At 41.7% G+C, this 23,988-nt stretch overlaps 1 protein-coding gene across 2 annotated transcripts in view; it reads right to left on the bottom strand.

The window, feature by feature from the left end:
- The window catches only part of CACNA2D3 (calcium voltage-gated channel auxiliary subunit alpha2delta 3), a 999,345-nt gene that overhangs the window by 788,061 nt on the left and 187,296 nt on the right, over nucleotides 1-23,988 (bottom strand). For both annotated transcript variants that reach the window (XM_055135106.1, XM_055135105.1), the window contains exon 3: nucleotides 1,667-1,783. In XM_055135106.1, coding sequence (XP_054991081.1) covers nucleotides 1,667-1,783 — 117 coding nt within the window. The remainder of the gene's footprint in view (nucleotides 1-1,666; nucleotides 1,784-23,988) is intronic.

Raw genomic sequence — 23,988 nt, 5'->3', positions numbered from 1 at the left:
TAATGGTGAAAAGGGGATGTTCATTTGCCATCTGGTACAACTGCTTTGGAAAACATCAGGGAAATTTCTCAAACAAACAAACAGAAAAATAACAGAGATTCTATATGACCCAGCAATTCAACTTCTTGGCATCTAACCCCCAAACAGAAAAACATCAGTTTGGCAAGATAAATGCACAACATTCATTATAGTGCTAAGAATAACAGTCAAGATTTGAACTAAATAGTTCAAAATAGTAACTATGTTTGATCTTCATTTTTCCCCTCTAGGAGTATTTTCCATTTTACAGAGAAGAACACTGAAATTCATGAAGGCTATTTTTCTTTTTTTGTAAAGTTTGAAGCTTACTTAATAATAAAGACAGGTGAATGCTCAACCCAGGTCAAGTGCTTATTCTTACCTACATTACTATCTCTTTTTACTTGAATCTAAATTGTACAAAAACGAGTTAGAGACAAACAAACATGTAAGCGTATCAGTTCTGAAGCATAAAAAACCTGTAGAGATTTGGTTTGCCCAACTAAGTTTGAAATAAATTAAAATAGGAAATATCCTTTAAACAAAAGAGCACAAGGAAGAAACTATGAACACATATGCTTAGCTGTAAGTAAAAATAACTATACATTAACTATACACTGAAAAAATTTTAAAAATCAAATTGCAATCCCTTTTCCTAGTGCCAGTATGGTGTTAATGTAGAATATTGCAACACCCACTACTCTGAAATCCAGAACCTAATATGTTCTGTTTAGTGGCCAACAATAAAGTCGGAAGCCCTTTGGGAATCCAACCCAAAGCATATCATTTGTCATAATGCAGTATGAAATTTCAGAGAGCTCTCACCAGTGAGTACAAATGCTACAATAACATGAAATTCCAATAATGCTAAAGAGAACTCCTGGCTTCATCTAGAGTCATTTACATACTGAGACTTTCATTTTGGCAAACATAGCATAAACTGTTTTGGGGTGCTGAACTGAACCACAATGTGTCTATGAATTATTTTCCACAATTAAAATATACACCACACAGATACAGACCATTCTCTGCAGTTGTACTATGACTGCCACCTTCACTAAAGGTATGAAAGTATACCAAAAAGAAATTGGTATTGGAGCTCTCTACAGAAAGGGTAATCCTGCACCTCCAAAATTCTTCCTCTGGGCTGGAGCAACAGTACAGCAGATAGGGCATTTGCCTAGCAGGCAGCTGACCCAGGTTGATCCCCAGCATCCCATATGGTCCCTGAAGCACCACCAGGAATAATTTCTGAGTGCAGAGCTAGGAGTAACCCCTGAGCATCGTGGGGTGTGATCCAAAAAGAAATAAAAAAAAAACTTTCTTCCTCTGGTTAACCAAACTTCAGAAAAAATGAAAGCTGAATCAATTTGTTTTGTTTTGTTAGTTGGGGGATCACACCGAGCAGTTCTCAGGGCTTATTCCTGGTTCTGTGCTGAGAGATCATTCCTGGAGGGGCTTGGGGAACCGTATGGGGTGTCAGAGATTAAAGCCAAGTAGGACGCAGGCAAGACAAGTGTTCTGCCCTCTGTACTAATCTCCCTAGAATCCAGCTGAGTCAACTTGAATCCTTCAGGCTCACCAATGCCAGTTCCAAAGCTTCCCTTGTATCTTTAAACAACTAAGACAAGAACTCAGTGGTACTTACTCGAACTGCTTCAGACTTTTTATGAAACATCTCCTCCATGTTCTTGGCCAGCTTTTTCACCAGTTGGAGCCCATCAATTTCTTCTATGGCAACGTCTTTCTCATACTCTTTGTATTTCTGTAAGAAAATAGGAACATTCAATAAGAGCAAATGACACAAAAACACATGCCCCACTCCTGTTGATATATAAGAACATATGTATGGCACAGAGCAAAGACAGGTAGAGTTATAACATAGCTAATTTGTAGGATCTGAAGATAATGGATATATTTTAATATTGTTAAGCTAACTTGGAAGATGTGGAAAACTGTCTCTGGCTCTTTTAGAAACTTCCCCAGCACCAAGAGAGGAATAAGATCTAAAGTCACCAAACTCTTTATTACCCAACTTCTTGATTATAGAGAACAGCCAACCCTACACTTTCAATGTGAGCATTGAAAGCTGCCCAGCCTTCCCTCCGAAGGACTGTCCCAGATTCATTAGCTGAATTGAAGTCAAAACTAAGGAAAACTGACTTTTCTAGATAATTCATAAGAATAAAAAAATTCAACTTTTTTGGTTTGGGTTGTTTTTGGTTTTTAGTTTTTGTGTGTTTGCTTGTATCTTGAATACTTCTAAGTAATTTTTTCCACGAGAAAAGATCAAAACTTTAGGGAAAAACAGCTTATGACTCTAAGGTACAACTCCAGCAAAAGTCAGCCATCTATGTATGACCTTGGGCCAAATCTAATCCAAAACCTATTTTTATAAATAAACTTTTATCAAGAAAAATATCATGCCAATTTGTATACAAACTCAAATTACAACACATAGTTACAAAAGAGAATGGATGGGCCACATATTCAAATATTTATCCTCTGGTCTTTTACAGTAAGTGTATGCCAGCTCTTAGAGTATCAGGGCATCTTACAAACACTCTAAAATGTTAGAATCCTTATTAAGAAATTTAGTATTTTAATTCAGTTCAATTTAATGTAATTCAATGACCAAGGATGTCCTATGTGCTTTCCATACCAAAAAGGATGTGTATAGTAAGTACAACAAAACCCCATAAATCCACTGATTTAATACTTACACACAAACAATATAAGATGTCTCTTAGTATTCTCATAATGGACTGTTTTGATCCATACTTTAAGCAAATCTCAAAGACAATTTGCATTGAAAGTCTATCACATACCCTGGTAATTTATCTTTTTAAGCCAACAGTTCACAAAATGGCTCATAAAACCCTAGAATACCCCTGAGATCATTTTAGGGATCCCTTAAGCTCAAGAGCATATCTAAGTGGGTCCATGAAGTTCTCCTTTACTCAACATCATATAGATAGATAGATAGATAGATAGATAGATAGATAGATAGATAGATATGTGAAAGTGGATTTTCTTCACAAAAATGTAAACTGGGAAGCAGCTCAGAGGATTAATCTTTCCTCGCCTCAACAAAAGGATTATGCACGTGTATGTTTGTGTCCTGTGTATTCACATGCATATGTATGTATGCATGTGTGTTCATACATGTGGGGGGGGGTGGATGTGTGCCTACCAGACACCAGACTAAGCATTGAGCTGTATGACATGAATAACAGGCCCAAGCGCTCAGAGTTTCTCACAATTAAGTTATCCTGAAGAGGTAAGCTTCTATTCTGTACCACCTGATCTGGCCCAACACAGATCTCTGCTTCATTATTCATAAGATGCTGTGATCTGCACTGCATGGCCCCACAGCAGAACATTCTGTAAGTGATAGGCTTCTTCCCAATCCCATAAAACTCTTGGGTGTTTTTCTCAAACTTTGATCTGACACCACAGCTAGAAAATCAATGTTCCTGTTTCTCCTTGTCCTTGACTAAATCAGCCTGGTTTAAAATCCTGGAAGAAACTGGCACTCTTCCTCCAAACTTCAAGGCCCTCCCTCCAGCTTATCTCTACTGACCGCATAGATTGTGTCATCAGATAGGGAAAGGTCTTTATGGTCACCCACCATCCCACAAGACACTCATGGGACTTCTCTGCATGAAGCTTGTTGTAAAAATGATTATGATATTATATGCAAGGGATGTGCAAGGGTGACTCTACACTGTCCTGTGGACACATAAAGATGAACTCTCCCCCTTGGGAGGTTAGCTAAATTGCCTGGGATATGGGACTCCAGTAGACTCAACCCTGTCTTAAGCTAACAGTGTTCTTTGTTGCATGAATAAATCTGTAGTTCCCATGACTGGAACTTTTACCAAGTTCAAATGCCAGTCAATGTCTTTGGACTCAAATATCCTGTGGGTTCTATGCTGCCTTCCAGATAGTTTCCAAAAGCTAACAGTCAAGGCTGACCCACTACCCATAATACAAAATTCAAAAGGTGAATCAAATGAAAAGAAAATAATGTAAACCTAGTATTCACAGTGCCTGCAGAATACATCTCTGCCTGAAATAATTCTGAAATTAATGTTGGTCTAGAGGCAGGCTTTGGGATACAGAGAAACAAAATGGATTTCACAATCAACTTTCACCTGAATCTTTTCATTTTTATATCAGGGTACTTTTATTGCGGCATGTATGTTTTTTCACATATACCTCCCCCACTGACTTCTAGAAAGGAATCAAGTTGTTTTGTTTTGTTCTTTGTGACCACACTGAACTTTGTGTTTAGGGTCACTCTGGTGAAGCTTAGGCACTGTGACTGAACTTGAGACCAGTCATTTGCAAAGCATTTACCTTAACCTCTCTATTATCTCTCTCATCCAAAAAAATCAATTTCTTTAATTCCCGATCATCCCCAAGATTTGATAAATATCTTCCTTCAGCTTCCCTTCTGCTGATTCTACTCTGAAAAATAAATCCACTGACTTTAAAAGTCTCCCTTGATGCTTGCACCTGTTGATCTAGCTAGCTAACCTCCGTAGGAAACCCTTCGTCAAGCTCAGGAGTACAGATGTGGGAAAAACATAGCAGTTCACTGGTTCTATTCCTCTTCTGCCTCAGTTCTCTCTCTTTGGACATGCAATCACAGGTCACCTTTGCCAGTAACCGGAGCCTACACTGCTTTCTCACCATTCTGGAGATAGGATCGCAACATTGGAGAACACCTGCCTCTTAAGGTTCTATTCATTCCCACTGGAATTGGCTTGGAACAACATAATGCTTCACTCTTAGGGGTCACATCACACTTCCCTGGCATCAAAAGATTTTGAAGAACACAGAGACTAACCTACAATAATCATCAATTAGTTAGAGCCTTTAGAAGCACCAGAGAGTGTCGCAATTAGAACTGGAAAGATAGTACAGAGGTAAGGTGCTTGCTTTGCCCACAGCTGACCTTGCTTCAATTTCCAGCACTGCATTTCTTGACCCTGCCAGGAATAATCTCTGAGAACTGCTGTGTGTAGCCCTCAAATTTTTAATTTTTTTAATTAAAAAAGATGGTGATGTATATTAAAGCCATTCAAAACACATCTACTAATGAAACCAAGCAATTTGACCTCTAACAACTGGATAGTTAGCTATTGCAACAGAATTCACCACGGTCACTTAATATTATCTATATAAATGTAGGTAATAAGCCTACAGTATCCTACAATATGTTACAGAGAATCACCACTGAGTTTTTGTTTTAAATTACAAATTGCACACACAGGCACACACACATCAGGACATGACTAGGAGGACAGGTGTCCACAGCACTCTGCAGTTGCAAATGATCTATTTTTCCTTTCTTTTGTCCATTTACCTGTGCTTTCTAATTTCTACAATGATCCTACTACATTGGCAATTGGGCACTAGCAGAGCTGTGCTTACATGGGGATTAAATATGGGTACTGAACAAATAGATGACTTGAGGGGAATTTAGTCCCAGTTAGAATACATGTGAAATGGTACAGCTTCCTCAGGGGAGGCGAGCTAAGAGAGTCTTTAGTAATACTGTCCAGTACAGCCAGCAGCTTTTCACATGTAATGTGCCTAATCCTCACAGCTGCCCCGAAAGGGCAGGAGGCTTCCCGCCGGCAGATGGGGCACTGAGGCTCAGAGAGGTCTAGGTAGTAGCTGAAAGTTAAATAGTAAAAGGTGACATTTAAAGTCTGATTTCCAGTTGTTTGATCTTTCCAATATCCTGGGCAGGCTGAAGGATCGGCAGTCTAAATAGTCACTGTCACTGTCACTGTCATCCTGTTGCTCATCGATTTGTTCGAGCAGGCACCAGTAACGTCTCTCATTGTGAGACTTATTTGTTACTGTTTTCGGCATATTGAATACGCCACAGGTAGCTTCCCAGGCTCTGCTGTGCGGGCACGATACTCTCGGTAGCTTGCCGGGCTCTCCGAGAGGGCAGATGAATCGAACACGGGTCGGCCGTGTGAAAGGCAAACGCCCTACCACTGTGCTATCACTCCAGTCTAAACAAATAGTCTAAATAGTTGCAAAATTTTTTCTGAGAACCCATGTCATGGTCCTAACTGTGTCTGTTACACTGATTCCATTGCAAATGGTAACTGAAATGTGCACACCCCATCCTGACCCCCCTTCCCATACACACACACACACACACACACACACACACACACACACACACCTGTGCTGGCAATAGCACTTTCTTTTCTACAGCTTCAAGGACTATATTGTCAATTAGTTAGTTTCATATAAAATTCATCATCCTTGGGCTGGAGACATAGTATAGGGGTTAAGGCAATTTGCCTTGCATGCAGCTATCACCGTTTAATCTCCAAACCACATATGGTTCTGCAGCACTGCCAGGAGTGTTTCCTGAGAGAAGAAGAAGTCCTGAGCACTGCCAGGTGTGGCTCCAAAGACAACAAACAACAAAACAAAACTTCAAATTGGAAAAGGAGTTAGGAGAGTACTCTCAGGTCCTGGTAAACACTCAAAAGGGGAAGATGAATGCGGAAGAACCACTGTGCCACTCCACTAACAATTAGAGCCAGTCTGCATCTAAACCCTGCCCTGCACTCTGCACTCCCTTCATGAGGTCTGCAAGTACCTGTTTGTGTCCCAGAAATGCCTGGCAGGACACTAAGAGGACAAAGTGTGGGTTAAACAAAGTTGAAGAAGGTTTGCAGTCTGCTAGTCACAAGTGTTGTGATGCATAAAGAAGATAGAATGTGGGGGTCAGTGTCCTAATAGTGCCAGGTAGGGACTCCCTTGAAGGATGCTGAGACCAGGAGCATGAAAAGCGCCATAGAGGAAGCTCATGCCAGCGATGGAAGAACAGGCATCTCTATCTGGGGTATTTGTGAGGGAATCACAGAAGCACTCGCCCTTTGACCAAACTGGCACCTAGATGGCCGAAAAGAGGATCTCTGGTGAGAGGCTAACAGTTGAGCAGGCCAGATGGTCAAGGGTTCTGTGTGAGGATGAAGACTGGACTTTGTACAGATTCGCATAGAGGAGTTGGGGGCTGGAGATAGTAGTTGAAACCACTCAGTTGGAACCACTGAAGAATCAGGGACAGAAGACTCAGTTATCAGAAGTGTATATAAAATGGGTAGGAGAAGGTAAAACCCAATAAATACATGGAATTCAGGGGCCTGGGGGAGGGATGTCCTAGACTGAGAGGCCAGCAATGGCAAGCAGGCAGAGTTATAAATAGTAGGGGTGGGAGGTGGGGGGATCAAGAAGTCTGATGGGGTTGGTTCACCTTGTCACATCAGGGGAATTTTAACTTCCTGGGTTACAGTGTTCGATCATCAGACAGAACACCAGAGATAATAAGGGTCACTTCAGGCTGCTGTGCAGATGGCATGTCTGTCAATGGCCCAGCACTTGTCTCTTCCAGTGCCACTCCACAGACTCACACTTCCTCATATCCCTTCTTGGCATTTGCCCTGTGAAAAAGTCTAGTCAGGGTTGCATTTTTCTACTAATGCCTTCCTGAAGTGAAACTCTTCCTGTAACAGACCAATTCCTAGAGGGTTGTTGATGCTGTTGGTGTCTTCCCATGCCTGGCTTAGGGCAGCAGCTACAGAAACCAGAGAAACAATCCTGTGGCATTAGCTAGGAGAGACTGAGGCAGCACGCAGGCTAGAGCCCCTCGGTCAGCATGATACAAAGCAGGCAAGCCTGAGAAACTTCGTCTTCTCCCTTTCATAAGAGAACATCTGAAGCTTCCATTCTTTCTGGTAGCAAAATCAGCATTTGGCAAGAAAGCTTGTGATGAGCCAAGAACATTTATCATTGGAGAAGGGAGACACAGAAATGCATTATTTCTGCAACATCTATTTTGCCAGATCATTTCACACAAACACCAGGAAGAGAAAAGCACTACTTCACTGTCAGAACACTTAATGTTGTTCATACATTTGGGTCATTTTTTTTCCTATGCGATAACTGCATATCTAGGAATGAGTGACCTGCAGCAGCCCAGAGAGAGTATCCCTTGCCAGGAGATTTCTGAGCAATCCCAATTTACTGGGGCACAAGCCAGAAAAGGAAGCTGGACTCTGAACTCAATTGACATCAGGGAAATTTTTTTAAGGGAATTTTTTTTTTTTAAAAAAACTACCTCTGCAAAGAATTATAGATGCAGGTATAGATGCAAAGAAGTATAGATAGCCAAAGAGCTGGCGTATTTGAATCTCTTGGCCAAGTTTTCTCATCAAAAATGGAAATAGGATTTTGGGAGCCATTTCTAATCAAATCACTAAATGAGGATTGAGGAGACAAGGTTCCAGGGCAGAAATGGTGAAACAAGGACCTACCCATTCCTACCTAAGAACTGAGAACTTGCCGCAAAGACAGTAATTTGATAAAAATTGATCTGCTTCTCCATCTTCCTGTAAGCCTGGTTTGTTATATAAGAATTGAAGATTATTCAGGCTATAGAGATAATATTGAATATTGAATATGCCACGGGTATCTTGTCAGGCTCTGCCATGTGGGCGAGATACTCTCAGTAGTTTGCTGGGCTCTTCGAGAGGGGAGGAGGAATCAAACTCAGGTTGCCGGAGTGCAAGGCAAACACCCTACTATTGTGCTAATGCTCCAGCCCACATAACAAGTCTCAAAAATGGAGACATTACTGGTGCCCGCTCGAGCAAATCAATGAGCAACAGGATGACAGTGACAGTGATACAGTGATAGAGATAATACAGTGGGTAGAGCACTTGCCTTTCATTCTGTTTACCAGGCTTCGATCCTGCCACCCCATATGGTCCGTGGAGCCTCACCAGGAGTGATACCTAAGCACAGGGCAAGCCCTGAGCACTACTAGGAGTGGTCCAAAAACAAACAAAAAGACAACGCCTCGTGTTCCACCCTTAAAGTTCAATTCAGAGTCTGATTTTCAGCACTTCTATCTCTGAAAGCAACACAATACAAAAAATACACTCATCAAATCAATCATATACTTGATGATTCAATCAAATCATCAAACGATCACATGCCAACTCAAGAAGGCAGTCAAAACTATTTCATTAATCCAACAAATATTTACAAGGAGTATACCATGTGTCAGTGGGGCAGAAAGGGACAACTGAAGAATCCTTAAGCTGAGTTAGGAGTAAGAAGAGAATCCACAGGTTCCTGTCCACATAGAGAAGGGAGGGACAGGGAGGGTAGGCAGAGAAGAGATGTTGAAGTTCTTGATTAAAGATCCAGGCCATTATGGGTTGAGGGGTATACAGAGACTGATTTTTGAGTTTACTTTTCTCTAACAGGAAGTAGTAAGTTGGAGCAGGGTTGCACCGATCATTTCAATCTAAACCTCAGTCCTGAGCCCTCATGATACTGTACATAGTCCATCTCCCCGGTCTCCTGCTGAGTCATACAAGCCCATGGTTTGTGCATACAGACACCCTTCTTCAACCACTGATTCACTTTTCAAGGGGAAAGTGAGGAAAACCTTGGAAAAAAAAACTTGCCTTTAGACAACCATAATCTAACAACACCACTTACACCATGTTTAAAGGAGGGCCACATTCACATAACTATTATTACTGTTCACTGAGTTACCTTTCCATCTCATTACTGTGTTTAATCTCTTATGGTACCTGTTATAAATCGACCTTAACACAAAAATCTGTGTATAAGCAAACAGCATAGCATAAATAGGATCCAGTACTACCTGTGGTTTCAGGCATCTTTGGGGGCTTTTGAAACTTACGGCCCTGGCAGACGCAGTGGAGACTGCTATATAATCCCTGTGGCAGGCATGGGAGAGCACTATGTATTCTACTGACAGCACATACTTCTCCTGAAGAAGATGAGAGTAAGTGCAACAACTGTTGGCTACCCAAACTTTCTGTAACAACTGGAAACTTGATCAGGAGCAGAAAGGACATCGTGGTCACCAGGTAGGAAGAGAGTCCCAGAGAAGGATGTAAGACCATGAAATCATTAAAACTTCTGGAAAGGGAATGATAAGAACTCAACATAGAGCATACATACATAGTACAGCAAACATCATCCCTGGGAGATGACGTATATAAAGCACCCTATTAAAGTAATGAGACACTCATATCCATCATCAGGCGGTTGATGCAGGATATCTTGATCCAGACTTGATGGTCGGTGAGAACAAGGAGAGATGGAAGAAGGGTTAAAGAGGAAGGGAATAGTGTGTTTACAGTGTGTGTAAATTCATCCTATGTCCCTCTGGTGGGGATAAAAGTAATTCAGTTTCAGGACTGGAGCAATAGTACAGTGGGTAGGGCATTTGCCTTGAATGCAGCCAACCCAGGTTCGAGTCCCAGCATCCCATATGGTCCCTCAAGCACTGCCAGGAGTAATTCCTGAGTGCAAAGCCAGGAGTAACCCCTGAGAATTGCTGGGTGTTACCAAAAAAGCAAAAAAAAGAAAAAGTATTTCAGTTTCTGCTCACATGCATATAATTCCTAGAAAGAGGGTTGACCATAATGAGATAGATGGAAAAGATTTCACATGGATTTAGATGGATGCAGTTGATTTGGAGCCTGGTAGCAACATGTTGCCTGGCTTAAAATTGATGGTCAGAGATTATGACAATAGTGCTTAGAATTGCTGGACAGGGATTATGACAATAGTGCAATCCCACCTGCTAGGCATTTAGTCATTGTTTTAAGATTAGAGCTTTTACAACCAGATGAACTAAATTTCATCACCACTTGCTAGCTGATGTTGCTTTGGCCCCATCATCCTTTCCCTGGATCAGTAAAGTGGCTGACACCAAACTTCATACTGTTTTCAGGATGGTGGTTAAGCTCACATGTTAAGACCCCAGTAGAATGTTGAACATAGACTAAAGCACTAAAAATGTAGTTGAGTGATGGTGAAGGTGGGAATAAATTCTGCTTTTGTTCTTTAACATATATAATAGTAACTCTCCAGCATTAATTAGAAGCAACTCAATCAAAGTTTTAGCAGAACAGATGAAGCAGTTCTGAATATTGGGTCTGATTAGTGGCAAATTTCAAATACATAGGCCCTGAGGGACCTTCAATAGTAAGTCATTGGAGATGGCCAATCTCTGCCAGATATTGGGAGTTAGAAGTCTATATTTGTGAAGGGATGACAAGTTTTAGATATGTTACTAAGGATGTTGCAATAAAAACTCATCATCTACAATTTTCAGATTTCCTCCTTATAGGCAATGTCATTTTCTTATTATGACATAAATATACTTAGTATTCCTCTCAACTCAATTATCGCATAGAGAAGTGTCACTTCAAAAATAAAACACTCAAAAGCAATTATGTTTCCAAGTAAATATATCTCCAAATCCTTTAGCCTCATGTTAGGAACATACTCTTTAGCCATAACAACAACAAACCTAACAAAACTCATAAAACTCTGTACACTGTAGTCCAGTTGTTCATCGATTTGCTCGAGTGGGCACAAGTAACGTCTCCAATGTGAGAGTTTTTGTTACTGTTTTGGGCATGTTGAATATGCTACAGGTGCCTTGCGGGTGGGTTACTTTCAGTAGCTTGCCAGGCTCTCCAAGAGGGACGGAGGAATCAAACCCGGGTCAGCCACATGCAAGGCAAACGCCCTACCCACTGTGCTACCCAATTTACCAGTCCTAAAACTCTAGGTCCCAGAATATTTTTCTCCTTGAAAATGAAAAGAGCCATTTGGTTACAAGAAATTGTACTTCAGATGGCATTCTGGTCAAGTATCTCCACGGTCAAAAATATAAAATTGACTCTCAATGCAGTGCATTTCCAGATCTAGTTATGGTCAAGAGACATCTTTGACAAAATCCAGTTTTTCTCTGTCAAAACTCCCAGAAGACAGATCACTTTCAACAGAACAGGAGATCCTATTTAAGATGACAAAGAGAGAAGAACGGGGCACTGAATTAGAATCCCAAAGAGCATGCAGAGGGCAGGCAGGCAGCAGCTGGCCTCCAACTTCAATAGCTGTAGCCAATCAAGACCACCTGAGCAATCTGGAACAGCGTCTTTAATCAGGTGCTTCTCTGGGGGCGGGGGTGGGGAGGGTGAGAAATAAGGAAATGGGCTGTAATGAAAGGCAGCAAAACTTCCAGCTATGAGGTACGGCTATTGTCAGTTACTTTTCAAGCTGTCTTCTTATACTTCAATGAAGGGAAGTCTCTCACAAGAATTAACAGGGTCCCTGAGCCCCGTGCCCTGGAGTCCTAGCTCCCAGTTAGCTGCTTGGAACATGCAACTAAATCACCTCATTCCAGGGACAACAAGGAATGGTTGCTGTGCCACAGATGGTCTCTGATAGCATTCTACTGTTTCAGGTGACTGGTCCAGAATGAAAGATTGGTTATCACTTCTCTCCCTTTTATTATTATTTTTACCTTTCAAGTCTCATATGCATTTACTGTTCAACAAGGCCAAAAGGCCTAATGCCACTGATAAAATTTTAGCTCTGCAATAAAACAGTGTGAATCTGACATTGGGTTCCCAATTTACCTGAGTGAAATTAAGTCAGAGGCCAGATCCTAAACCAACCACCCTTGTTATAGCACACAACATAACACACTGCTTTCAAACTAAGAAGTTCATCAATCTACTCAACAAAACCAAATGGTCTCAATGCTTCTAAATGAAGCTCCAATTTCTGGATAGTTTATAGGTTGCAGAACTCCTTAACTCCTTAGTCTGGATTTACCTTCACTACACGGGTAGGAACTAGCCACAGGGTCCAACCCACAGCAACAGGGCAATGACCCTGGGGACCTGAGACCCCCTAACCAAGCCCAGAGGCCACACTACAGAGATTGAAATCACTGGAGCCTGTTAGCTGTCTGGCCAGCTGCCAGGGAGCAGAACTCAACCTGATCCCACCCCCTGCCTGGACCGCACCCCAGCACAGGCCCTGTGTCCTTGCTCTCAACTGCCACACTTTAATTTAAGCACTTGAAAAAATTCTAAGATAAAACCTCAGATTAAAACGTGGTAGGGAACCATCTGCAAGATGGATACTTTAAAGCCGGCACAATCAAGTTCCAATCTACAGAAAAGATAATATGACCCAATCACTTGGATGTGTAATTATGGTGAGGCACTGATGTTAAAGGCCAAGCTACTGCGACAAGGGAAGGAATACATTATAAACAATTCTCAGACCTTTTGTCTGATTTTCTTAATCCCACCTCAAATAAAACTGCTATTTGAATAACATCAATGACCTTCTCTAGCATACAATATTAGTTGCCCAGGCGCCAGGAAAGTTAATTGGCTTAACTAAAGTCTTTTTAATTCTATATCCAAGATGTCCTGGAAATCGAAGGCAATCAATGAATGAGTCTGCAAGATCCGTAACAAGCTTAGAGCTAATACTATTTGCAGCTGCTCGAGTAGTTTCTGTACTTACTGAGCCAAAAGCTGGAATGAATATGAGGACCCTGGACCTGAATCGATCTTTAACCCCTTCAACTACAAACCAAATACCTAGCACCAACACCCTGCACAGCTGGGCCCTGAGAACAGAGAGAACCAGGCTGTGATCAGGCTTCCTCATCATCAACCTGCCCGTTGGAAAGAAGAGATGAAGATGCAGTCCCTCTTCTGATGCTAGTAATCAGCCTTTGAATGGGATTTGGGATGATTCTGATATAGAATTTCACACTGGAGCCAGAGATGTGACTTAGGGGTCAGTGGTACATATTCTTGGCCCTGAATTCAATCCCCTGCAGCAAATACTCCTCACCCACCCACTGCCACTGAATGTGCCCCTAGTAGCCTCCAAGCATCACTGGATGTGGTCCTAGAGGCCCTCAGCACCGCTGGTACCTAGCATTGAACTGTCTGACCCAGTTGGCTAAAATCTCCAGGAGTGTTCCCTGGACCCTCTGAGCAAATATAATAAATATACAAGTCTTTATTGTGTGTGAGTGAGAAAGACAAAGAGGATACAAAGCCTTTAAAGAGAACCCAATGTGTCAGCAGTATTCTAGAAACATCCCTGTGCCTCCGATTTGCCCACAGAGAGTTTCATAATGATCCCTGCTATCATCCACCATAAACAGTGCTGAAAAGGGACACTGGTTCAGTACAGCAGGAAAACCATAAAGGTAAAAATCATAACCCAAGCCCTCTAGGAATTTAGATGTCACCAACTTCAGAAACAAATAATGCTGACAAACTTCACCAAGCCCAGCACATAGAAATCTTCCCTACTATCTTTAAATTCAGTGTTTGTGTAGGATGACATTACTTTGTCCTCTCCCCACTTGCCACAAGGAGCTTGTCCTGGTTTTTCCCGGAGTTTAGGCTTACCCCAGTCACACCCATCAAGGTGTTCCCGAATCACTCCCATCCTTTTATTTAGCTGTAACTACTTCTCTATGCTCTCATCCCCAAAACAGGTAATCAGCTTTCCCCCTAATCTGACTCTGTTAATTTGTAAGGTCAGACCTTCCTAGGACACTGAACTTTATAAGTTAATATTGAATATTATAACACTGAATATTATAATATTGCCTTTCTCCTCTCCTTATGCCTTTTGAAAAATTTGCTTTATAGCAATGTCCTCTTTGTATAGACACAAGAAGACAATATTATGCTTTTGTAACTTGGGACTTAATTGGCTTCGAATATTATTCATTCCCGGCCATCTGCTTTCTCCACTTAAGCCTCAGTTGCCCTCAGTTCCTAGCACCCCAAAAGCAGGGTCCCAACGAGGGATGGGACGAATCCAGGGCAAGCAGTGAGTTATGTGCTACCCTGGCATTGAGATGGGCCTGGCCAAAGTGCCTAATTCCTAACTATAAGTTAAGAGCTTGATCATAGACAAATGCTGTCATGATCCTAAAGTAATGACGAGATTAGGACCCTGCAAGGGATAGGAAAGACTGATCTGGCCTGAGCACTGTAGTCTGAGATCAAGATGGCCCCAGGAGAGCAATTCTATAAGCTTTAATACATTTCTTATTGTGTCCATACAAAATGATTAATATTATGAATGCTTATATGTTTGCTGGATGAGGAGAGGAGAAACACACTCATGGGACTCTGCCCTTGGGTGGATCCTCCTGCTGAAAGAGAATCAGTCCTAGGAGAAGCATCCCCTGAGGGAAAGGAACCTTACCCCTATTGATTGTGACCACACCTATGTGTACGCCCCAAACCCCTCATGCTGGGGGGATTTAATTAGGCTGTAAGAGTGCATTGGGGGGCCAGATCCAGAGATCCAGGGAGAGGTTGAGAACTGGGAGAGAAGCAGAGAGAGAGAATGAAATAAACTGATGGAGCAACCAGTTTGGACTTCTTCCTTCCGTCGCCTGCCCTTGACCAACAGCCACACACAGCTGTTCCAGAGCACTGAACGCAGGCAGTGAGACAGAGCCACCCGGAGAGCCCTCAAGTGCACACGCCCGTCGCGTGCCTTAGTTTTTTACAGTTAGAGTCCAAAAGGAATTTGAAAATAGTCCATTTCAGAAATCACTTATACAAAGCTTTGGGGAACACAGGAAATAAAGAGGTTGAGTTTAGTTTGGGGTCTACAGCAAACCACAGCACTTTCATCCCAGTCTACAAAGGACAGGTCAACTCCAGCAGACCTGTTGGATGCAGTGACTGAGTTTGTTAAAAGGAGCCAGAAATTGGCTCTTATGCAAAATCTTTCACAGGTCCCATCTCTTCAAACACTCTGATGCCCAAACAGTAAAACTTCTAAACACCTTCCCCTTGACTGACCCATCTCAGGAGATGATGGAGACAGAACAGTGTGGGCTCACATCTTTCACTGCATAGAAGACTGCAGAAAGTGTGAAGAACTGGCAATCGCTAACCCTGACCCATATACTGTGACGGCTGGGGTCTACCATGCCAGCCTGAGGCATGAGAGGACGTGGATCACCAAGGGTCTCTTTGGTCACCAAGAGCACAGCCAGGGGATGGGGAATAAAACCTGGAACTCCATTATTTGGCATTCCCCGGCTAAGAGTTCAGAACTGCCTTTTGGTAAAACCTTAGGAATGAATGAAAGCACCTGATTTCTCATGCAGTCAGGTCACTAAGTACACAAACAAGAATGATACTGAGGGCTCCATGCTGGTCAGAAGCCCACAGATTACTCTAAGCAATGATAGTAGCAAAACTCTTGTCTCTGTCTCTCCTCTCTTCATCTCACTCACACACATATAATCAATATGCCACTGGTATTTTTCTCCTAAAAAGTATTCAACTAAAGAAATAAACCAATATCCCTACAATTTTTTTCACCATGCAATATGCCTTTAACATAGAGTTTTAGGGGGACTTGGGGAGGCTGATCTGGCCTCCGGTGATATTTACAGAGGAAACACAGAAACTACATAGGAAGGAAACTAATGATACCAAAATTCAATTTTCAAAACTGTTCCAAACAAAGGCATGCAATCACCACCCTCCCACCCCACCCTGCCCCATGTGTCAGAAGTTGGGCTACTTCCAGCAGTGCTTGGGGCTATTCCCAGCTCTGTGTTCGGGTGTTGCTCCCAGTGGCACTAGGGGACAATGGGTTGCTGAGGACTGAACCAGGGTTAGCCACAAGCCAGTCAAGTACTGTAAGCCCTGTAGTATCTCTCTGGTCCCTAAAATATTTCAAACAAATCTGTGGGGGCACTGTGTTGGTGCCTTCTCATTGACACACTGAATCTCAAGCAGGAGGGGTAATTGCAGCTGCCATAATGGACTGTGTGGAGGCAGGGCACCCCCTGCAAAGCAATTATTGTATTGCTCGAAATATAACAGCAAAGTAGCTATGGCACTTGAGTGGTTTGTTCCCTGTATTTGTGAGACAGAGTAATAATTTTAATTAGTGGAATTTTTTTAATCACTTTTTTCTCAGTTAAGTCCATACCACTCAGAATTCTCTCCCAGGCTGAGGAGCTAAGCATCTGTAGACAAACTACCCAAGAACAACAATAGGTCCCAGAAAAATCCTCCCCGTGGTGACAAGTGACATGGCATCTATCTCTATCCACAGGCAGTGTCTGGAGGGATAACACTTGCTGGCAACGGCTGGTATCTGTCCGGGGCTCTGCCTGATCATTAGCATACGTTTACAATCCAGTGTAAGATTTCTGTGTAATAAATACACACGCCACATCGTGGATATTTCCTGCAACAAATAATTCTGACAGACGGCTTTGCTGTCTGGATACGTGTCAATGATAACTGATGAATTTTCCTGGGTGCTCTATCAATAAATAATTTCTCAAATGGATCAGAAAAAATTACTTATCTCATGAATCTTTGAGATTCGTGAATAGAAACCATGATTTCCTTATATACTACTGAGTTACTAGAATTCTACTTTAAAAACAAGCATACATCTATTGTTTATGCAATTAAAAAACAGGTAAAAAATCAAGTTCAAAGACATTTAGAATAACAGGTATAAAAATAGTTGCTCCAGAATATACAGAGTAGCATGGCTGAGTCAGGTTTATGTGGTAGCCACGAATTAAACAACCCTCAGAGAAGCCTTGGCCACAGTTACTGGATGACTGAATAAAAATATATGTCACCAACCATGTATGCAGTGCTATAGAATCATGGAAATATGCTCATGGAATAACGCTAATTGGAGGCTGTTACATACATAAAGAAAGCAAAGCTGAAAGCATTAGAAGGGAAACCAGTAAGATTCTAGCCATGCTGAGCTAAGGTGGCAGAATTTTGGATGAGTTATTCCCATTTCCTAAATTTTTCTAGAAATATTATTTTTTTAATGGGAAAAGGAGCATCTAAGCTGGAGAAATCCTAAGCTAAGAGTGGAGTACAGGGCTGGAGTGATAACACAGTGGGTAGGGCGTTTGCCTTGCACGCGACCAACCCAGGTTCAATTCCCAGCATCCATATGGTCCCCTGAGCATAACCAGGAGTAATTCCTGAGTGCAGAACCAGGAGCAAACACTGTGCATCGCCAGGTGTGACCCAAAAAGCAGAAAAAAAAGAGTGGAGTATAAACATAGGTGGGTTGCTATTACAGTGCTCATTTACTAAGCTCCTTTACTAACTCTCTTAAAAGAGCTGAAAAAATGAGACTTGTTTTTAAATTCTAACATGTCCTTGCTATAGCAAGAAAAACCATATCCTGAAGATGAATATGAGTAAGTAGAAGAAAACAAAATCTCCTTAATTGCACTCCCCCAAGCACTAGGCTTGGATGCCAAGTGAGATCATGCAGCAAGTCTCATCCTGCCTTGAAACATACTGAGGACAGATGCCTAGGCCTCCTGGCACTAGCTGAAGATGGTCAAGCACCCGACTCCATCAGTTTACCCTGCACTTACTCCCTAGGGGTCCTAGCAGAAGATGACACAGACACCCTCCACTTCCCCACCTGAAAAATGGGACAATGTGCCTGTGTACCTACTGTGAAGAAGATCCGAGTTTCTCTAAAGAAAATCCTTAAAACAGTGTTTGACACCATATGCTATCTGCATCACCTTTTCCTTTGGTTCAGGCTAAATAAATCCCCATGGGCTGGGCCTAGAGATTGCCTAGACTCTAGACCCTTCCCTTACCCTGTTTTTCTCACCAAGCAACCCCTCAGCAAACCTGAAGCCTGCATCTTACAACCACACCTCTTGGGTTTAGTCTTACTGATGCAGGACCCAGAGCAACTCTGTTCTGAACCCCACAACTGTACCCAACTATACACTCCAAGAAGAAAAATTCATGGGTCATTGGGGAACGTTATGTGGTACAGAGAAGGCACACCAGAAAATGGATATAACCGCTCTGAGAACGGTTATATCAAGATTTAATGGAGTCTTGAGAACAAAATTAAAACTAGACTTAGTTTTGTGCTTTTGTTTTTGTTTTTCTTGACAGTAAAGGCCTTCCCCACATTGTTCAGGGTGGTCCCCTAAATTTCCAGCAACATTTGATACCACCTTGCACTACTGGATAAACTGCATGGTGTCATGATCAAATTCACACATATAGACACATACTATATCCCTTTGAGCTCTCTTCCTAGTCCCTTAGAAAGGTTCTAAAGATGCTGAGTGAGTTACATGCACCAAGTCTCATCCTGTCTTGAAATGTTCTGAGGACAAATGTGTAGGTCCCCTGGCACTGGGTGAAGATGGTCAGGAACCCGACTCCACCACTTTATGCTGCAATTGGTCTCTGGGGGTCCTTGGAGAAATTGTCACAGACCATCTCCTCCCTCACCTGAAAAATGGAGCATCCAGGACCAGTAAGGGGGAATGTTCCTGGATTCCTGAAGCAGAGCACCTGAAGTCACAAAAGAGGTTGACAGCAGATAAACTGACTTTTTCACCCCAAATCAAACACCCAATCAATCATCCTAACAGCTAACAATAGCTGAGCATGTCCTGTGAGTCTGGCTTCCTGCAGAGTGTTTTCATGCATCATTTCCTTCTCATCACACCTTTAAAGACAGATGCTCCCTCTCTTCACCGGAGAGAAAACAGACCCAGGAGTGAGGCTCCTGGATGTGGAGACCGTATTGAAAACTTCAGAGAATCCAGCAAACTGGTGGGATTCCAGCTGGACGGTTCATACACAATGTACACACGTGGAAATACATTCTGCCTTGAAAACTAGGCTTCTGCAAATGGCCCCAATGAGAGAATTTCTACATGTGACATTCAGTAGGATGAGAACTTCTCCTGAATTAATTTCTTCGAAAGAAACAGACCAATACAATTTCCTTTAGGAAATCCAATTAGAAAGAAAACCTTTCAACAAGGTCATGGCATGGTCAGGAAAGATTACCCAAATAAGTCAACTACAGATGCTCTTCCTGAACCTTTCCAAAATCTTATTTCTAAAAACTATGCTAAGTTATGGGATAGTTCCAGAGATAAAAAGTAAAAAGTTCACTCTCTCTCAGTCACTCACTCACTTTCTCTCTCTGTCTCTCTCTCTCTTTCTGTTTCTCCCTCCATCCCTCTCTTTCCCCCTCTCTCATTCTCTCCCCCTCTCTTTCCCGTTCTCTTTCTCATAGTAGGTAAATTAAATCATAGACTTAAGTAGTGAGTACTTTTCACTACTCATGATAAGTAGTGCTTAGTGCTATGACTCCAACAGGGAGATCCTAATTAAATTGAAAGCAAAGGTCTCTCTGAGGATCTGCTATTAAAACAGAGATCTTTGAAAAAGATATGGAGATTGATGCATGACAATGGGAGAGATAGTACAGTGGGCTGGTGCTTGCCTTGCACACAGCTGACTAGGGCTTGATCCTCAGCACCCCATATGACTCCAAGCCTACCAGGAATGATCCCCGAGCACAGAGCCAGGAATAAACCCTAAATACCATTAGACATGGACCCAAAAACAAAAACAAAAAAGGGATACTAAAAAGAAGAAACCAGGACGGAAAGGAAGAACAGTAAGTAAGTATGGTCACTAAGCCAGGAGGATAGAAAACAAAAAATAACATTGGGAATAAGTACGATCACTAACAATAACACACAGTGAGCAACAAAAAGGATGACAGCAGGAAAAGAGAAAAAGCAGATTCCAGAGCCCAGCCCAAGCTAATGAGTATGTATAACTGAATAGAATAAAAGGAGAAAGAAGATGTGAGGCATAAGAAAAAGAGGAGAGAAGGAGGAAGAAAATTTGGCGAAGGAGGAAGAGAGAGAAATATGGATAAGGGATGCACAATGAGGATGATGCCAGGAGACTAACCATAAAGTTGATCCATCTTGAACCTTAGTGGATTGTTTCTTCAGACCCAACTTAGAGTCAGTGAAAGGAGGGATCATTTCAAATATTTACAATTATTCACAGGCAATGAGAAGTTGCTGGTAGGTGGTGGGTATATAGATGTGCAAAGAGGACATCCCCAGATATTGGGATGCACCAGGAGAAATAAAGGGACATGAAAAATTAAAATAATTAGAAGATGCATCAAATGCTACTTCTTTTCCGGATGTGCCCTTCAGAATTCTTCCACAACAGTGCAATAACGTGCTAACAAACACCTTCTACTGAAAAGCACAACCTCCCAAACGCCTGTGGGACAAGGGAGAGAATTCTCTCCACAAATAAGAGCTATTGTTGAAGCATACTCCTGAATTATGCTAACAGCTTTCCTGTTTTCCCCTCCTGTGCTATCAGGGAGAATTAATACCCCAGAGACCACACATCAATTTTACTGCACCTGAGAGATGCTGGAATTGTTCTCAGCAATAAAACTGTAAGGCTGAAGGCCTTGACGGAAGGCCAGTAGGCCTTTACCAGCTAGAAGAGAATGTGCTGGTCAAGAGCAGTGAATACAAAACTGAATACAATATAAAGAGCTTTCAGTGAATCTGAAAGGGGTGCATTTAAACACCTGTAATAACTTCTTAGATAATAGACAGGAAGTCAAAAATGTGACAAAGTGAGATAAAAACTGCTAACGTTACCTGTCTATGTGTCCTACGAGCTTTTGCAGTTCCATTTTTTTAATTTTTATTTTTTTATTAATGAGTCACCATGAGAGTGCCGTTACAGAGTTTTGTACCTGTGTTACAGTCATACAATACTCGAGTACCCATCCCTCAAACAGTGCCCATTCTCCTCCATTGATGGCCCCAGGGTCCCTCCCTCCCCCCCTGAAATCCGTCCCCCCCCTGCCGTCCCCCCCCCCCCGTGACAGGGAATTCCTTAGTGTTCTCTCTCTCCTTTTGGGTGTTATGGTTTAAATGGAGATACTGGGTAGCTATCCTGTTCAATCTATAGTCTGCTTTCAACCTGCCTCTCCTATCCTGAGTGGATCCTCCACTGCACTTTTGTTGGTGTTCCCTTCTCTGTCTGAGCTGCCCTCTCCTCCAGCCTATGAGGTCAGCTTCCAAGCCGTGGAGCAGGCCTCCTGGTACTTATTGCTACTATTCTATTTTATATTCTGCAAATGAGTGCAATTTTTCTGTGTCTGTCTCTTTCTTTCTGACTCATTTCACTAAACATGATACTTTCCATGCTGATCCACTTATATGCAAAGTTCATGACTTCATCCTTTCTGACAGCTGCATAGTATTTCATTGTGTAGATGTACCAAAGTTTCTTTAACCAGTCATCTGCTTTCAGGCATTTGGGTTTTTTCCAGATTTTGGCTATCGTAAATAGTGCTGCGATGAACATACATGTGCTGATGTCATTTTGGCTATATCTGTTAGAATAATATAGCTCATCTTTTACAGACATGATTTGATTTTTTTAAAAGTAACATCATTTCATGAAAGCCCTCCTCTTCCTTTCCCCCCAAATCTGGAATGGTTGTGTCTGTATTTACATGTGTGCATGTAGTTTGCCACAGATTAGAGAGGGTGAAAATGGGAAAATAGAGAAGACTACATAAGGAACCAGACATGAAGGACTACTTCAATTGGTGGCCAACAATTGTTTGAAAATTCCAAACTAATAAATGGAGTACCTCTGCCATCTTCATAACATCAAATACATTCATATGAAAATGATTCATTTTGAAAACAGGAAAGATAGTACAATAGGGCACTTGCCTTGCACATGGCTGACCCAGATTCAATCCTCAGCATCTCATGTTCTCCCAAGCCCCACCACGAGTGACCCCTGAACACAGAGCCAGGAGTAAACCCTGTGCACAGAGCAGAAAGTAAGCCCTGAGGTCCCCATACCCCCCAAAGATTCATCTTTTGTTAAATATTTTCTTTCCTCTTTTCCTTTTACTGAACATGAATAACTACAACTTAAAATCAACAGTTCCCACTTATCCAATGAAACATCAAAGAAAAAAAAAGAAAAGAGTTGATGAGAATATGTACAGAGAAAGCAGCAGCATCAAAAGCCAAAAAAGATGATTAGATAGCTATTATCTCTATCCAGGAAGAAAGAGTGGAGAGGAGACACATGTGAAAAATAACAATGGGAGATAAGATTTAAGTCAGGAACCAATGCACATGTTCACTTTTGTCTTCTAACCCTATCTCTACTCTATAGCACAGCCTGTATCCTGGAGGCAAAGAAACAGTAGATCATCAGAAAATCAATAATCCTTCCTGAATTAATGAGTCAAATAATCCAAGCCAATAAGCACCGAGACTGAGAGATAAAGGGATACAGGCAGAGGGCAAGTACAGAGGCTGGACCATGAGCAGAGCTAGCCCATGACATTTCCTACATCAAGTCCATCCCCCGATGACAGGGCATCTTGGTCTGTAACATCTCCATCAGAAAAAATGCCATGTTCTGCTGTCAAAGGGCCAGGTGAGTCCCAGGACATTCCTATAAAACCAACAGAAAAGCTTTCCTAGATTTCTGGTTAGGTGCATAGAGGTAAAAGTGAAATGAACAAAAGTATACTTTTTTGTTTATTTAATTATATAAACTGCATATATAATTTTTAAGTTATATATATATACATACATGTATACATATAAACCTTTGAAAAAAAAGAATAACCATTTCTTCTACTTCCAAATTATTCTCATTAAACTAATCATCTGATAAGAGTGGCAATCTTCTGAATTACCAAAGTAGGCAGAATGCATCTGAGATATACAGAGAGAATGCAGCAGAGAGAAGTCCAATGGCCTTTTTAGAACCTGCACTATTTCATATTCATTAGCCAGAAGATTTTTAGCACCTAACAAAGTTTCACTGGGTAAAACTGACAACAAAACACTTCCCGGTTTCAATTACCAAATATTTATCTTCCGAATAAATCTTGTGTCTTCTAACACTTACAGAAAATCAATGTTTTAATTCACTTGTATTTCATTCTATAATGTCTCCTTTTGTTAATCCTCCTTCCCTAGGGGGCTCTTCAAATCTTGTCACATCTCCTTTACTAGAAATGTTCGTTTCTCAATTCAAGGTAAGTTGTACTTAATAAACAAGACCTGAATTTATCTGTTCTCTCTTGCATTCGTTTTGTTTTCAATGGTCTCTCTCACTAAATGAATGCTGTTCTAGCTGTTCCATTTCT

The sequence above is a fragment of the Sorex araneus genome, chromosome 4, assembly GCF_027595985.1.
Source record: "Sorex araneus isolate mSorAra2 chromosome 4, mSorAra2.pri, whole genome shotgun sequence".
NCBI lineage: Eukaryota > Metazoa > Chordata > Mammalia > Eulipotyphla > Soricidae > Sorex > Sorex araneus.
The sequence above is the reverse complement of the archived record's forward strand: the minus strand, read 5'-3'. Positions and strand labels throughout refer to the sequence as shown.